Source organism: Polypterus senegalus, chromosome 12 (genome assembly GCF_016835505.1).
Source record: "Polypterus senegalus isolate Bchr_013 chromosome 12, ASM1683550v1, whole genome shotgun sequence".
In the NCBI taxonomy this organism is placed as follows: domain Eukaryota; kingdom Metazoa; phylum Chordata; class Cladistia; order Polypteriformes; family Polypteridae; genus Polypterus; species Polypterus senegalus.
In genome coordinates this window covers 72126190-72143916 of record NC_053165.1, presented here as the reverse complement: position 1 = coordinate 72143916, position 17727 = coordinate 72126190, and the positions used below count along the sequence as shown (strand labels likewise).

Genomic DNA, 17727 nt, shown 5'->3' with positions numbered 1-17727 from the left:
TCCGAAGCGTTTCATCTTGCAGCCTGATAGGAGGGGAATAACTTGCCTTTAGTGCAACAGACGATACTCGTCATTTGGGAAAACTCTGGAGATTTGGACATCTTTACATCTTCTTAGCTTTCCACTCCCAAAACGTCTTTGTGATGGTGCGGATCTTTCTGCAGGTGGTCCATTCTTTCCGTGAAGAACCAGTGTTCCTTAATTCTAATCCTCCGACGAACTGAGGATAAGTAGAGTGGGACAAAGAGCTTCTACCTTATGTTCTGGGGCTGGCCTTGTGTAAATAAGGAGACAGTACCCCCTCGTTTTTGGAGGTTCAAGTGTTCCTGAAGTGTTTCTGAGGCTCCATGATCTAAAACTTAACACTTTGTAAGCCAAGACTCCAAGGTCAGGGTCCAGAAAGGTGTAGTGGGTTAGGGTACGAAAGTAAGTCTTCTGCTGTACAAGATGACCCCCTTAGTAGTTAGAAGTCTGATGAGCCACTGCAGGCTATGATGATCACTTGTGGCTCTAAGGGATAAGGAGGCGTTTCTCCGTTTGCAAGGCTTTTAGTTCAAGTCCTTGTGCTGCTTGAGAGGATGAGCTTATTGAGAGAGAAGGTGCAAGATTAATCTTGGTCAAGAGACGCCCTTATTAGTCAGAAGTCTGATTGGCCACCCTAGTTTTAGGATAACTCGTTTGGCACCAACATCACAGCAGGGATACCAGTTCAAATCCCATCTCAGCCAGTTAAGTGGGGGCAGTTAGGACCCTTTTCCTGCCTAAGAGGCCCTTTAGTTGAAGTAAATCTGAAAGGGCAGGTGTCAGGAGTTCCCCTGTGGCTCCACTGATTATGAAAAGTTTGTGGTAATCCCAAAGTTCTGAGTTCAAGCCCACTTACCCGCCAGTGGGAATGAATGGGGCACAGCTGGTAATTTCTGTATTAAGAGAGTGTGTGGTCTTTATGCTGTGTTAAGTCCACCACTACTAGTGAGTTTGAGTGTTATGCCCTTTAAGAGTTGATGTTAGAATTTGAAGTGTGATCGGCCAACCTAACAAAACTAGTTCTCCTGTGGCTCCAGGGACTAAGATGGGTGGCTTTTATTTGAAGGGCCCCTGGTTCAACTCCTGCTATTAACTCTTGTAATGTAGACGAAGAGTTAACCTTATGCTGTCTATGAGACCCCTGAAGTAGTTATAAGTCTTCTCGGCTGCTGGAGTTTCTGAAGTTCTGTGGCTCTGACGGCTAAGCTGAGAGTGCTGTTAACATTGAGTCCCCAGTTCAAACCCCACTAAGATGGCAATGCACCTGTGGAAAGGAGAGGTTAACCTTATGCTGCTTAAGAGACCTCCACAGTAGTTATAAGTCATATCAGCGAGAGTATTTGCAAGAGTTGTCTGGTGGCTCTGTGGTCTAATGTGCATGGGTTGTAATCCCAGAGTACCCGGTTCAAATCTCACCAAGGTTGGCAGTAGGCACACAGCAACAATGCTGACATTATGTTGCTTACGACGTCTCCATAGTAGTTAGAAGTCATACCAGCTCTAGTATCATCACGAGCTCTTTGGTGGCTTCAAGGGCTAAAATGCATTTGTCAGGGTGGGTGAGGCCCCAGTTCAAACCCCACCAAGAGAGGCAGTGCATATACAGAAGAATGCTGACCTTATGCTGCCTGAGGTCTCCATAGTAGTTATAAGTCATACCAGCCCTTGTATCTTTAGGAGCTCTCCAGTGGCTTGAAGGGCTAAAGGGTGTGTGCTGTAATCATGGAGTCCTAGGTTCAAATCCCACCAAGGGTGGTGGTGGTGCACATAAAGAAGCAAAGCCAACCTTATACTGCCTAAGAGGTCTCCGTAGTAGTTATAAGTCATACCAGCTCTTGTATCTTCAGGAGCTCTCCGGTGGCTTGAAGGGCAAACACGCATATACCAGGTTTGGTGAGACCCCAGTTCAAATCCCACCAAGGGTGGTGGTGCACATAGAGAAGCAAAGCTGACCTTATACTGCCTAAGAGGTCTCCAGAGTAGTTATAAGTCATATCAGCTCTAGTATCTTCAAGAGCGATCCGGTGGCTCCAAGGGCAAACACGCATATGCCAAGGTTGGTGAGACCACAGATCAAATCCTACTGGTGGTGGTGGTGGGGGTGCACATAGAGAAGCAAGGCTGACCTTATACTGCCTACGAGGTCTCGAGAGTAGTTATAAGTCATATCAGCTCTAGCATCTTTAGGAGCGCTCCGGTGGCTCCAAGGGCAAACACGCATATGCCAAGCTTGATGAGACCCCAGATCAAATCCCATCATGGGGTGGAGGGTAGAAAGAGTGTATTAACTTTATGCTACCTAAGCAGCTCCAGGAGAAGATTTAACTCTGATCTTCAACATCAGCCTAAGCATAGCTGCAGTGGCTCCTCTCCCTCAGACGCGTGTGTAATAAGCCAAAGGTCCAGAGTTCAAGACCAGCACCTGCCTGTTCCACCACATTTGAAGAAAGGGAGAGCATAGTTTTCCTATAATCAATTCTTTTATTGTAAGTTACCACAGTTACAAGTTCTGCTACATTGCACCTTGATGTGAAAGCCAAAAGGTTCAAGCTCAAGTCTACGACTGCGGTAGAGGCGGACAATGTTACTTTGAGCAGAAACCCAAAGGCCAAGTTGCAGCATAACCCAATCTCAAACAGAAGGGGACGATGAGGTGGAGGAGCGGGTAGGCACAGGTCCACTCGGTCACTTGTTGACGTCACCTCCCATAGGAAGCACAGTGAGCAAGGCCTAGCACAAAGGCCAAGGAAGAAAAACCAGCAAAAATGGAGAAAGGCACAGCTGATGCACAGATGATCCGGCGCCAAACACAAGCAGGAGGTACTTATGCCAATGAAAAAGGAAGCCTGTTGAGATGAGAATTGTGAGACTGCTGGGGCTCATACTCCCTTGTGACAGAGCCTTAGGACAACAGTGTCATCGTCAAGTACGACAAGGTCCTGGAGGTTTTTTTTTTTAGTCTTCTGTTGCGGGCTCACCAGTACACCAAAGAAGCCAAGTGAAGGGTCAATGACTTAAAGACGACAAGCACAACGCCAGCTGCTGCGAGCCAGTAAAGTCTCTCTTTTGGTTTGCAGGTCGCTCCAGTGGGTTACACCCTGTATGCTTGGTGTTCCAGGCCTTGAGAAAAAGTCTGAAACCGGCGATCACATCCTCTCTGCCATGACAGGTAAAACTGCTTCTTTTTAAACTCTGCAGCTGGTTCTTTCATTCAGGATGGCGCGCTACATTGCCCCCTCACATCCTTGGTAGTTCTTCTTGTGTCATCGACCTGACATTTTTCAGCTTGATTTGTTGGGTCAACGTTGCTGAAAAGGTGAACCCCCGTCTTGAGTCAGGATGTGAACCCACTTTCTACATTTAAGCATCTGCACAACTCAACAAAAGGAACCCCCGGGCATCCCCCAATAAAACCCAGGTGGTCACCTTTAACTTGTTGGCTTCACTTCTGCCCCTTTCTTCCCTTACCGTTCTTGACTTTTTTTCTTGCCCCATCTTGTTTTTTTTGTATTGTCCTTATTCATTTTTGTAAGTTGTTGTTGTTGTTGTTGAGTTATCGGTGACAACGTGCGCGCTGCTGCCCTCTTCTGACTGTTGCATTCGCCCTCTTGAGGGAGCTCCACTGGTCTGTATCTTGTATCTAAGGAGGAAAAAAAGCAAATATTACAAAGTGCATAACATAAACTTTTGTTTTGTTTTTGTTCCATTAGCGATAATCGAGATGGATGCCAGACGTGCCCCTCAGGACAAACTATCCTGCATCTGTAAGTGCTGCCAGCATGTGTTTGCTGCTCTAGCAGAAGCCAATTCAGAACCAGCAAACGCAGACGACTTCTTATCCAGCCTCATCCTGGTGGTCCTAAAAGCCAACCCACCACGCTTGCACTCTAACGTCCAGTATGTGGTTCGCTTTGGGCTTCCACACAACCTCATGGCCGGAGAGTCAGCTTACAATTTTACAAATCTGGTGAGTGGTCCGAGTTTTCTTGATCGGTTGCCAAGAGCCTGATCTTTATTCACAAGGGAAGAGTTAATCGATGAAGAAGCAAAGCAGCACTTGTGCGGACCTTCAAAATGAATTACTCTCTTAAGCGACTTAAGAACTAGGCCACACGGTGTAATGGTGTGCGCGATCTAAGGATCGAGATAAAAGAGATTAATGTAATGAAAGCTGCAGAGTCAGATATTCACGTATATTAAAACATTACTCATTTTGAAGAGAACAGGCCATTTAATCCAATTCCTATTCACGGAGTGCCCAAGTTGAGATCTGAAGGTCCCTAAAATGCCACTAACCACTACACTCTTTGGTCAGATGCCCTCTCAATTAGTGAGATTCAAAGGCCTTAACCATAGTCAAGAACAGAGACGCTTGGGTGAGCGATAAAGCAATTCAGCCAGCTGGCACATTCAACATCACCACCCCAAATTGTCCCCACTTGTATGACTGGGTACTAACCTTGTCTGTCTCCTCTGCTTCTTTGCTGTAGTGCTGCGCTGTCACTTTTATTGAGAAGCTGGATGGTCCTTCCTTGAATCTCTCTGAAGATCAGTTCCAAGACTACATGCAAGCTGGGAGGTCAGCCTCTCTGCAGGAGTCTGTGACCACAAACCACTTGAGCAGTGTGCAGAAGGCCTGGAGGAACATCGAGCAGCTTGCAGAGCTTCAGGGACGACAAGAACGACTGACACTGGGAGTTCAAAACATGCAGAAAGAGCTGGATGAGTGGGTACAGTCTGTAAAAGAACAGGTGGAGACTGTGATGTCAGGCAGCTGATGGATGATCTGCACAGCACTGTTGGCTCTGGCTCAATGGCATATGAAGGAAGACTACAGACTAACTACGGGTTAACGTCCACAAAGTGTGAAGTTGATTTAAAGACATCAAATCAACACGCAGAACTGCCCCTGAACCAAAGAACAGCATGCTCTTTAAACCGAAGCCCATGTGACCTTTACAACGCGAATACGTCGTTACTTAATTTGCAGATCAAGGATGCCATGACACAGCTCCACTTTACTGACCGCACACAATCCAACCAGAGGTAGCACTGGGGCAGCCTCATCTGACAGTGTGGATGTGATCACAAAACTGGTTTTCATGATGGCTCTTAATAATCCCCAGCTCTGAGGCTGGGGATCTGCACTGGCAATCAGAAGGTTGCCGATTCGAATCCCGTAAATGCCAATAGAGACTCTGCTCCACTGGGCCCTTAACCTGCAATTGCTGAGCGCTTCAAGTAGTGAGAAAAGCGCTATATAAATATAAAGAATTATTATTAACCAACGCCTCTTACTACTTCCATCATTGTGAAAGGAAAGATTGTGGAAAACGGTCTCGTCCTCATAGAGACTGCCAGTGTCTTGACAGTGGCATAGCTGCATTAAAATGCTGAACCATATTCTTTTTTTTTTCCCCCTCATTCTTCACAAATTTAAGATAATCAGCTACTTTTGTGGTAAAGGAGTCCACAGTGGGTACATTTAAGTGTGAGCCATACGTTCTAAGCTTTGGACACACCTCACACTGTGATAAGGGAGTCATGGTCTGTGAAGAGAGTTCACTCATTTGTAGAGTGGCTCGTCAGTTCCATTTCTTCATGGTCCTCTGGCTCTACTCCTGCGGCCCCTCATTCAGCCTTCATGCACTCATTCTTAGGATTGAAGGGTGGAGTAAACAAACAAAAAAAAAAAAACTCACTTCCCCAAAAATAACTGCAAACCGTTCAAACTGCTGACACTTGGGCAGGAGCGGCACACAGAAGTAAACCTTCATTCCTGGGACCAAGCAGCCCCTAGGAGTAGTTAGGCAAGACCACCACATCTCCGACTCTTACCAATAAGCAAGCGCATGAAGACGGGTTGACTTGGATATGGTCGTTTAAGACACGGCTACAAAGTATCGCCAAGGTGATAGAAAGATGGAAATGGCATTGGGGGCAAGATATATAAAATGGTTTTTCATTTTAGGCCAAAGTTCCTCACTGGAGAATTATGATGGGTATGGAGGATCGACTACTTGAGACAACTGCTACTTTCTACGTCAAACTACTAGTATGAAGACAAATGTGAATAAGGACTAATTGAAAACCCTTTTACAGAACACAGCCCCTCTCATGGAGGTCACACAGACCTTCTCTTTTGGGTCAGTAATGATGTGCATCCTCTCCATGTCTATAGTGACTTTTAGGTTTTGTGTCCCCTTTTAGTTCTGACACATCTGGAGGGGTGTGATTCTGTTTATCATCTTAACTAAACAGAAAGCAGACAGCAGACATAGGCAATCATGCTGGCAGAATACTTACAAACACAGCCACGGTCCCGCTGCTACCTCTGCTCACTGGTTCCTTTGTTTCACTCGCCAGTTCTTATAGCTCATATTAGTCTCTCCTAGTTCCCTCAGTTTTGGCCATTTTGATACCCACGCACTTTTTCCGACAGAGAAGAGCAGGCCACTCGTACTGCATCTGTCCAAACAGAACACAACTCCCAGCTGGCAAACCCCTTTTCCAGTTCATCTATCTATGATAAAACGCAGCAGAGTCTTAGTTGTTCGTCATGGACGTTACAGATGGTCCTTTGCTTGCAGATGAACGACAGACAAGGCTGAAATCCTTTTAAGTCCTTAAGGTCTTGAGGTGATAGATAATCTTACACAAGCCACTGGTTGCTCCTAGGAAGTGCAGCGACCCTCCAATCTGCAAAGAGACGCGCGAATGTCACTGCACACATGCCTGCTCTATAGTGACACGTACCAACAGTGCAGCTTATCCACTAGACTTACATGGAGTGCTCTGAGAATGTACAATCAAGACCTGCAAATTCATTTTCTTCTTCAGCTCGGCTACCAGGAAGCTTAAGCACCTCTTGTCGAGTGTCCACCTCTAACCCCTTTTGGCTTGTGTGCTCTTCGGGCCTACACTGAAACAATAAACACTTGTTTTTAGGCGTAGTATTTTCCACGTGTTCAGAGTACAATGAAATTCTGACAAACGGCCAACACATGTCATTTTATAGACGGAGTTTCCAAGTTTACCTGTTTCTGCTATGCCGAGCGAGGGGCCACCAGGAGGTGCAGCTTATTCAGATGTTCTAGCGGATGACAGTCATCCAGTAACCTAAAATGAACAAAGAAAACACAACTTAAGACCATCAGTGAGGAAATGGAGAGAAAACAGCAAAGTGCTCAAAGATCGGAGGCAGCAGTTTAGTTCCTCACCTCCTCCTCTGTGCGACCCCTTCAATGAAGCTGGGGGGACGACAAAAATTAATACATTTACACTTTTAGCACATATGGAAGTGAGTGGAGGGACAACCTTTTATTGAACATGCATAATAACTTGCTTTAGTAACCAGATCAGAATACAGAACATAGCAACATTTGTCTCTTTTACAGATTGGGCCCCACTTTAAAATTCTCTAAAAAATAAACTTACAAACATTTTTTTGCCAATAAACAGAAAATCTATTGTTTAAAACATTAACCTGCTGTGACTTAATCCAAATAACCTTTTCAAAATAAAAGGAAAACATTTGCATTTTGTTAACAGATAAAACTTTAAAAGGACCTACTCCTTTTATTCCCTATAAAAAATTAAAACTTCTTTCTTAACTTAAGGGGTACGAGGCAGCAGCATGCAAACCTTTTGTGCTCCCTCAGCATTCTTTGCCCACCCACACACCCACCACACAAATATTTTGCACGGTCCTAACGGAACCTCAACACAATTTTCTTAACTAGAGCAGAAAAGTTTCACAACATGGTGAAAAAAAATACAAAAATACTTTTGTCAATTTGTTGTCGAACTATAAAAATGTCAATGTCAAAACAATTTAGAAGTCTATCTTTAATATAAAAGATGTCCAATAAAATCCCAATGTGCCAATGTAAAACTCCAATGTCGCCGTCACTGGCGGGTCCAACAGGACACTGAACCCGAGATGGCCATTCAAGAAATTCAGCGTCGTTCTCCTCCTCGTGAGGCGAGTACAGTTCAAATTCTGGCAATCCCGGCAATCAAAACTGATTTGAACAGAAACAATACGTCCAGCTCACCATCGCCTTCTTTGCGTCCCAATCTAGAACAGTCTAATCAAAGGCTATCAAGTTCTGCCGTCTTAATTCCAAGTGTGACCCCAAATTGGGGAATGCTGGTCTGGTGCAAATGTGGGGTTCTTGTTAGTGAAAATCGTATCGATGCAGAAATACAACACAAGTAATCAAATCCAGCAGCAGACATCATCAGCTTTGCAAATTGAATGAACTGTACAAAAGGTGGTCCACCAACCCACGGCGTGCATCCTGCAGTCCTACTACGTCACCATTCAACTCAATCGCCTTTTGTTAGCAGGTCCTCAATATACGCGTCCAGTTCGTCATCTGTGTTAATATCAATATCCTGCAAGACAAAAATCATCATCAGGTTAGGCACGTCAACAAGAGCAGCAGCTGCTTGGTTCTACTTACTGCATGCACTCGGTCAGATCTCACCTCTTGGACCTTCTGTAGCAAGGCCACAATGTTTGTCCTTAATTTCTGTAGCTTCTCCTCCGTGTCCCGTAGTCTGGTCTCGGCACTGTTACTCTTCTCCTCCACGGCTCGAGTACGTGCATCTGCTCGCGTTTGGTACGAGTTACACAGGCTCTGCAGTCCCACTTCATACTGCTGGAAATATTCTTTCTGTGTAGGACAGAGAATGGCTCATGAGGAACAGTAGTACTCCATCTGACCAGAAATACTTGCAGTCAACTTTCTGCTCAACTCTCACAAAGCATTGCACACAAAAATGGTGGGAACGTCAAAGAGGAGAAGTTCATTACATGTAATAATTTGAGCCGACCTCTTAACATACACTGACCACCGTCGCATAGGACGGCCAAGAATCTGAGCCTTTAGGGCAGGGGTCGCCAAGTCCGGTCCTGGAGGGCTAGCCACTGTGGCTGTAGGTTTTCGTTCCAACCCTTTTCTGAATGATTGACCTGCTTTTGCTGTTAATTAACGTCTTTTGAACTAATTTTCATTGATTTGCTCTTGAAGACTCAGACCCCTTCATTGTTTCTTTTTCCTTAATTAGCAGCCAAACAAAAATGAGATACAAAATGAACCAAAACAACTGGTGTCCATTATACGATATCTGAAAATAAAGACAGGTGAAGGTCTCGGGAATGCTGATCTGCTCAAGTCCACAGAGCTCTTACAGAAAATCGACAATTTCTGAAATGTCTGCTAATGCATCACGAGAGCAGCAACAAGCCATGGAATTAGAGAACAAGTTTAATTAATGACAAGAATCGGCACCTCATTAAGCAGCTGGTTGGAGTTTGAGGCCGTGACTTAGTTGGTCTTCGGTTGGCTCACTCACTTCACATTTCATTTCTGTTTGGGTGCCATTTAAGGAAAGAAATTAAGCAATTCAGAGGAAAGATGGAGAAATTCAAGACAGCATATCTTAAAAAAACATGTCAATTAAAATGAATTGACAAGAAGTTAATTAGTAGCACAAACAGGGCACTCATTAAAAAAAAAAAAAAAAAAGGGTTAGAATGAAAACCTACAGCCACAGTGGTCCTCCAGGACTGGACTTGGCGACCCCTGTTTTAGGGCACTTCTGAGGACGACAGACTTCTGGAGCCCATTAAACACCCGTGTGTGAAGAGTAATTTTACTGCAGTGCCACAAACACAAGAATTAAAATGCAGTTACATTTCTGTGCAAAATTAATCTTAAAATGTAAACCTGTTCTGACTGGCAGCTGAGACTATGAACGTATTTGTAGTCATGTTTCTCAAGTCTTTCATTTGCTCAATTCAAACACCACAGTCCTCTGACGATACCCCAGTGTAGCCATTATTTAGACCACTTCAATTACAAATGGCCGCTCAATGCCAGTCATGTTAATCAAGACTTGGTCTTCAAATAACATCTTGATGGGCTGTCATGAACTTCAAGGACACTACAAACCCTTCTTACCACTGGAAAGGCAACCAACTCCTCTGCAGACATGCTGTTGATGTCTTCTTTAGATATTCGGAAATTGGGTGGGAAGAAATACCTCAAAAACGTTCTGTGGGGGGCAAAAAAAAAAAACATATCAATGAACATTGCTAATCACTACTTATAGTCTATAAAGTAAAAATAACATGTACTGCTGACAAACTTGTAACCATGGCTACCTCTGTGACAAAAGGTTAATTCTGTGACATGTTGAGGAGAATGGCCTTCAGAATGACGTAGCCCTTTTTTAATTTAAAAATGTAATTGATAAATGGAATTTCACTTTGGATCAGAGGATACTTGTAGATCACTTTTATAGTCGTTAAAACATTAATAACCTGTCACTGGTACTGTGCCATATCTGTCCTGTACATCTGTACAGTGTTTAATAGCTGAACTGTGTCATTTTTATTTCCCTCTGTGCATTAAAACACTAAGTGGTGGTCCAACACAGCAGTTAGCTATTTAAGATCACACCTTGTCAACTCCTGTCTCAACTTGACCACTAACTGGACCTTAAATCAAGTCACGTGATATTGAAACCGGCCCTTGAGAACTGTATGTAAGGATTATGGCAGACTGGTGTACATCCAGAAACAGAACAGATCTGGGGGGCATTCTGAGTGAAACTCTGCGCCAGTGCTTTATCACAAGCAGGTCACTTAGGAGTTCTACATGCCACGTGAACAAAGGAAAACCAAAGTGAGCAGCAAGCATGTGCAATGTCGCCACTCAGCAAGCCTTTTATTATCTCATCGGTTATCCTAAACTAGCCTGGAACGGCTATCACCAGTCTCTATTAAGGTGTTGCAATGTGCCAAGGCAATTCCGTTCCCCAACAAAAAAATAAATTCATCTTATAATCAATGAGATCACTTGGTTTCCATTATTAAACTAAGTCAACCAATCAACAGTTCACTTTCCGCAGGTCACAAACGTTTTGGATAACACGTACCAATCAGGTTACGATCAAAAAGTTTGCCAAAACTTTGCATCTGTTCATAACCACACGCTCTGGTGGCGAATAAATTCAAGGCAGCCAGTTTCCCTACCCTCGTTTGTAAGGGCCAATAAATTCCCAATCTCTGTTTCCCATTTTCTTTTGTTTGCCTATTCAGGGCCTAACAAAGCAGCTGATGTTGCAAAAGGAGTTACAATGTTAACCAATCAGAGGCCTCAAGTGCTGGAAGAGTTGGAAAAACTGCTGCTAGTGTGGCTGAACGAGAAGCACCTTGTAGGGGACAGCATAAGTGAGGTGATCACATGCAAGAAAGCCAGGAAGGTTCATGGCAATTTGCTGGGGGAAAAGAAAAAAAAAAAATCCTTCTTCGGGTGGCAAAGCTGAGGAATTCAAAACCAGTAGAGGACGGTTTGAAAAGTTTCATAAGAGAAGTAGCATTTCATTTTTTTTCCCTTGTGCTTAAAACTCTTTAAGTGTTTACAGCGAGCGGTTCGTAAGAGTCATGCACGAATTCTTACAATGTTAGTTTTCTCTGTTGTTCAATGTTTTTACATTTAATTTACTATTACACCATGCATTCTACGATATAATTAAGTATTTTTGCACTTAAAAATCTTTAAAAGAAATATATATTTCCATACAGTTTGTGTGGTCTAGAACAGATTAATTGTATTTACATACAATCTTATGGGGAAATTACATTCGGGTTGCATCCAGAGTTTTGGAACAAATTACAGTCGTGACCAGAGGTACCACTGTATATCTATGAGGAAGTAAGGCATATATAAAGAATGGAGACTTGCTGGCCTCTTGGACGATGACACATAGTATGCAACATTTACAGTATACTGACTTGACTTGATCCAAGCCAAGGATTATTGCAACTTTAACCTGCTGTTATCACTTCATGAGTGTTAATCCATCCGTTTATTTTCTGAACTCCTTCAGATATAAAGCAGGCTTCCCGACACCATGGGGCTATGTCAGATAATAATTTCTGTATGGAGTATTCTCGTCTCTGATCGCAACAGTAGCTAAAGGGGACCCACCTAATAAGATTAGCAGATGTTTAGTTTGTACAAGAGCCACTCCGGTAGGTTGCATGCCAGCCTATAAACAGCTACACTTAATCCCAGAGTAACTAAATGTGGAGAGGCCTTTCCCAGATTGCGCTGCAAAAACCTCCCACTGCAACGCACACACACACACACACCTCATCATGCTGACCAAGCTGTCCATTTCCTTGTTGGCCGACGGCTGAGTGGTATCTGGCTCCATTCTCCTGGCAGTGCTGCTTTCATCCTCTTCTCGTTGGAGCGTATCGGGACTTTGAGACTCGGGAGACGGCGGCCTCATCAGTCGCACTTCATCACTGCCTTTCAAGACCCTAGAGGTCAAAACACAACGTTACTAAGGGGTTAACAAGTCATTGCTAATTGTTTGGAAAACAGTGTCCGTTTATTTATTCATTTCTCTGTTAAATCATTACTAAGAAATGTGCATTCATTAAGAATAGATATTATAAACCAAATAAAAATAACCTAATATCTATAAATACATGTTATGCAAAACAAAACAGCTGTCAACACAACAAATGACACAACATAATACAAGCAGCAAAGAAATAAATGAATGAATGAAACAAAGAAAAATTGCTGAGTTTAGCAGATTGATGGAGTTTTGTCATTATATTTTTAAAAAGCAAACATTTTGGTCTTAGAATATACAATACAATAGAATACAATTTTTTTTTGTGTAGCCCAAAATCACACAAGAAGTGCCGCAATGAGCTTAAACAGACCCTGCCTCTTGACAGCCCCCCAGCCTTGACTCTCTAAGACGACAAGAAAAAAACTCCCAAAAAAACCTTGTAGGGAAAAACTGGAAGAAATCTCGGGAAAGGCAGTTCAAAGAGAGACCCCTGTTCAGGTAGTTTGGGCGTGCAGTGGGTGTCAAAAAGAAGGGGGTCATTACAATACAATACACAGAACAGATCCTCAATACAAATAAAAAATTTACACGTATGGAGCAGAATTTAACAGTAGATGATATCCCATAATATGATTTGGATTTGTTTTAAGTCCTGGAGACCTCGGCCATCAAGCTGCCTCCCCCATTTGGCCATTCCACAGCTGAGTCAGCCAATCCGATGAAAGGACCCCTCTTTCCTGCGATTCCTGTGATCCTCCATCACGGACGACTTTACCTTAGACAGGCAAAACAACTTGGCAGGTGGGCAGTGGCACCAAGTGCCACATTTGACAATATGAAAGAATTATTGATTATTAAAAAATTCTTAACTGAAGTAACTGAATTGATATCATATCGCAGTAAAACTCAACTCAAAACATTAGAAGTTCATTTCCTAATTCTTCGCAGGACGTGTTGTACCAGTGCACCATCCACAGCAAACCTGACCTTTGGTGTTTTTTTGTGTTGCATCACCCAGCTTGTATGAAATGTAATCAACCATAAGAGAAATTATGAAGGAAGAGGGGAAAAAAATACAAGACAACAATGTGTGACAAGAACAGGCCATTCAGCTCAATACGCTTGTCCATCCTATTCACAGAGACTGTCCAAGAGTGTCCCTAAAGTCCTGCTCTCCCCCACAGTCCTTGGTAATTTATCCCACGTGTCTATGGTTCTTTGAGTGAAGCTCTCTGGTTCTATAGATCTATTAAACAGGAAAGCACATGACAAGACTCTGACAAACGTAACAAGCACCTTACCATCTGTCCCTGGGAGTTTGTGTTGTTGGAACGTAGTCAAACTTCACCTTCCATCGCAGTCCTTGCTTTCCTGCCTCTACAGCAGTGACTCTGCCAGTATACCATTCCTTGTTGACTTTAGCTTCCACTAAAAGCCCTTTATCTGAGGGAGAAAACAACTGGATTAGATTGGTCCCTTTCCATCTACTAATCTGCTCAAGGCAAGTGGACAAATTCCAACTCTGCACCGACCTTTCTGGGCTGCCTTCAGGTCGACAACTTCTTCTTCATCACCACTGTCTGTGATCTGCCAAATGGAGAGAAATGTCTTATTATTAAGCACACGCCTCTGGGCCATTCACCCGATCATGTTTTGAATAGTATGTGGTGGCATACATTGTGTTTTTCTGAGTTGTAATGTACTAATGTATTGTAATATTTAAAATTAATTAAATAAAAATTAAAACTTGTGTTGTGATGCAAACTACTTGAAGGACAAGTAGTGGGTAACGTTTCTGTGGCTCAACTCTCAGGCTTCATTTGGTGCACAGCTGCAGCCCCCTTACCTCCAAAACGAGTTGCATTTCCTCGTATCAAAAAAATATTTTTCAAATATGACAACTGACATCGGTAATTTACTTTTTTCATATGAAAGTAAAGAAGGGGAGAAGTCAGATAATAACGGATATGAAACCTGAAAATTCAAGTTGATGGGTTAAATGTGAAGAACGCAAAGAAGATTCAAGGAGAGAAGCAGCCAGTTTGCCCAGTACTGTCCGAGACCAATACAAATGGCTCAGGCATTTAGGTGTCCATGGTTTGGACTGAAAGTAAGTTACAGGGAGGCACAAGCTAACAAAACGCAGCCATGTCACTCTCGTCACTGCTGGGTTGTAGTGCAACATGTAAGCAATGCTTGAAACCTGCTAGGCCAACTCTGCCCAATTCATTTTCCTACAAATTCATTTCCAAGCCATTTTATGCAATGTACCACCTCTGGCCTCCTCCTCTTCCTCCTTCCCCCAAACACACCAAAGATCCCTACACAACGTGTCCGTGCACATATAACCTTTGTTACCCCTGACATGCACATGTGACATTCTACAACATCACATTTCTCTAGCAAATTTTGTCTGCTATGACAAGCACGCCGCCCCAGGGGACCAACAGATTTCTCAAACACGAGAGGTGCCTGCTGGCAAGTGAATACCTCTACCACCAAGCTGTTCTTTTGTCTCTGAGTGCTGGTTTCCGGAATTGCGCCACGCTTCGTTTCACAACGGGGCGTGGCTGCTCGGCTACTTTGGGGCAAACTCGCATCGGCAACTTTTGGGTCTCTGGTGGGCAGCTTCTGGGTCTGTTTGCTGTGCTCGGCAGGAGGAACAACCTTCTGCTGCTTCACTGTTTTCTGGAAATTCAAGCATTCAAAAACAAAACAAAATCCAAAGCGGTTTTAGCAGGGAGAGGTTGGAAACGCAGCCGTGGCAGAGTCATCAACATCATACTGATCTGTGGGCCGCTTTGCTGGTAAGAAAGCTAGGGCGCTGTGGACAAAATACCTTCACTGAACTGTCAATCAGCAGGCAGCAAGTCCTCCAGCTTGGCTCTTTTCTGTAGGATTTCTGACCAGGGTCAATAATCCCGTCATCTGGGTCAACCGCTTGCCAGGCCTGCTCTTGAACTCTTTGCATTGGCTCAGGTTTCCCCATATCCTTGTATGTTTTTCATTTACTTGGTCCAAGATATGAACTTATGAGGACTTACCTCTACTACGACACTGCCGTCTGCGGTGTGAGCCCTTAGCTCCGTCACTTTGCCCTTCTTTGGATCTGGTTTGGACAAGACTGCCTTTCCTCGTTTTGAAGCAGCAGCAGCCGCCATTTTTTGCTTTTTTGGCTTTGGTGACTCCTCCTCCTCCTCTTCTTCTTCCTCATCCTCTTCCTCCTCTTCTTCCTCCTCCTCCTCCTCCTCCTCACTACTCTCCACCTGTATTGTTCTCTTCAGTGGTTTTTTAACTGGCAATGGTTGTTTTGATTTGCTCTGCTTATATAAAATAAATAGACACACACACAAATGAATAAATAAACTAAATAACTGGCAGCAGACTGGTACAGTGTGTTCAAATTCAAAGGTTATGGGCTGTCCAGATGATGAAGTAGTAGTAGTTTATTTATATAGCGCCCTTCACAGACAAAAGGTCACAGAGCGCTGAACAGCAAATACAGTACAAATAAACAGTTAAAACAAAACATCAACAAAAACAATAAACAAACAAACTATTCAGCACTAATTAAAAGCTTGTTTAAAAAGAAATGTTTTTAGTTGTTTTATTAAAAGAATCAACACACTCCACTCCACATAGACCACAAGACAGGCTTGGTGCCACAGACTGAAAGGCACGATCCCCACAGGTTTTTAGCCAAATGCGTGGGACAACGAGAAGGCCCTGAAGTCCGGCAAGCTGTATAGCGTTGGAACAGGCTGGTTAGGCTTGTTCATGCAAAGCTCTGAAAGGAAGTACCAAAACTTTAAAATGAATTCTATAAAACACTGGGAGCCAGTGCAGTGTGTGCAAAATGGGGGTGATATGATCACTTCGGCTAGCTACCGCCAGTTAGGAGCCTGGCAGCTGAAGGGGTGAGAGAGAGGACTTGCTCAAACCTGTAAAGAGAGCATTACAGTAATCAAGCCGTGAGGAAATAAAAGAATGAACAAGCATCTCCAATTCTGATTTTGAAACAGCATTTCTTAGTTTTGAAAGCTCCACCATTCTCCCCATCCTCATAAACAGACATAATAGATCTGGTTAACAGGAGACACTAAGCTGGATCAAGTATGAAGGAGTTTGGGTGTGTGTTTGATGGGTTCCTTGTAAAGGAATGGTCCTGCTATGAGCCCAATGCTTCCTTTAATAGGTTCAGGCCACCCACTATCCTAATTTAATAAAAAACCCACGATTGATAAAGACCTCAACAGTGGCCAAACCTGTCAAGAATAAAAATCAAACTGTAAAAACTGTCCAAAGATTATGGGAACAATTAACCTTTTGTCTTTGCTGTCTTTTTCTCTTTTTTAAATGGAAGCCATGTCTTTACTGCATTTCTAAGTTGGACGGCTTATTTCTGCTCCTTTAGAAACTCCTTACCAGGTTATACTTCCATTTTTCAGGTCCGGGGTGATACTGTATGTCTATTGAAGCCAAATGGAGGAAGGACTGGCACAAAGATGGCATCACACTGTACCACAAAAAGTTTATCAAGAGCTATTTTTAGGATACAGAATCGGCACCCCACACAGAGACACTGCTCTGAAAATCCTTGTAGCACAAAGCACTCACAAACAGACAACTGCTGCTAGTTAAATGCACCTGCCTGGCAAATCCAGTCATTTAATACACAAGTCTGACATGTCCATTATTACACCTGCACATTTAAACTATATAGTGTATGTAATCCAATATAAAGGGTATGCTGTTAACCCTTAAACTGCCACATACTTTGGGGGAGTTAATGCACCCCCTGGACGCCAAATATATTTTTGCTGCTCTTTTTAAGGAAACCACACAATTCACTACGAAAAAGCGAAACTTTAATTGAACACTTTTTTTTCATGCAAACAGCATCACAATTGCTGCAACACTGATCATTTTACATTATAAAAGCTATAAAAAAAATCTACTGCAACAATCTATTATTCTATGTACAAGGTGCAGCTGACGCCATTGATGAAATTCAGTAAATCACATTCTGTATGGCAAGGGGGCTCTTGATAAAGGATCTTTCTGCGATTGGTGGCTCTGAGGCTAGGGATCTGCACCGACAACAATCCCGTAAATGCCAATAGGCACTCTTGAGCAAGGCCCTTAACCTGCAATTGGCGAGTGCTTTGAGTAGTGAGAAAAGAGCGATATAAATGCAAAGAATTATTAATTATTATCAGTGGTACTACAAATATGAATATGCTGTTTTATCATGCTTAGTGATGAAAATCGACTTATTTCTGACCCCTTTCTTTCTAAATATTGGCACACTACACT

At 43.2% G+C, this 17727-nt stretch overlaps 2 protein-coding genes and 1 long non-coding RNA gene across 8 annotated transcripts in view; 1 reads left to right on the top strand and 2 right to left on the bottom strand.

Moving 5' to 3' along the window:
* LOC120540997 (rab5 GDP/GTP exchange factor-like) overlaps positions 1 to 7503 on the top strand; it is a 66124-nt gene extending 58621 nt beyond the window's left edge. For all 3 annotated transcript variants that reach the window (XM_039772222.1, XM_039772221.1, XM_039772223.1), the window contains 3 exons: positions 3102 to 3193; positions 3735 to 3991; positions 4515 to 7503. In XM_039772222.1, coding sequence (XP_039628156.1) covers positions 3102 to 3193; positions 3735 to 3991; positions 4515 to 4802 — 637 coding nt within the window. In that variant the 3' untranslated portion in view covers positions 4803 to 7503. The remainder of the gene's footprint in view (positions 1 to 3101; positions 3194 to 3734; positions 3992 to 4514) is intronic.
* Positions 3103 to 4572, bottom strand: LOC120541000. Its single transcript, XR_005635920.1, has 2 exons — positions 4484 to 4572; positions 3103 to 3664 (listed from the first exon to the last, which is right to left on the bottom strand). It is a non-coding gene; the product is annotated as an uncharacterized LOC120541000 (long non-coding RNA).
* morc2 (MORC family CW-type zinc finger 2) overlaps positions 7326 to 17727 on the bottom strand; it is a 40362-nt gene continuing 29960 nt past the window's right edge. For 2 of the 4 annotated variants that reach the window (XM_039772212.1, XM_039772213.1), the window contains exons 21-28: positions 15456 to 15734; positions 14902 to 15099; positions 13944 to 13998; positions 13713 to 13854; positions 12194 to 12367; positions 9996 to 10089; positions 8517 to 8705; positions 7326 to 8424 (exon numbers count right to left, since the gene is read on the bottom strand). In XM_039772212.1, the coding sequence (XP_039628146.1) occupies positions 8356 to 8424; positions 8517 to 8705; positions 9996 to 10089; positions 12194 to 12367; positions 13713 to 13854; positions 13944 to 13998; positions 14902 to 15099; positions 15456 to 15734 (1200 nt within the window). In that variant the 3' untranslated portion in view covers positions 7326 to 8355. The remainder of the gene's footprint in view (positions 8425 to 8516; positions 8706 to 9995; positions 10090 to 12193; positions 12368 to 13712; positions 13855 to 13943; positions 13999 to 14901; positions 15100 to 15455; positions 15735 to 17727) is intronic. The other 2 variants (XM_039772215.1, XM_039772216.1) reach the window with 2 other exon arrangements.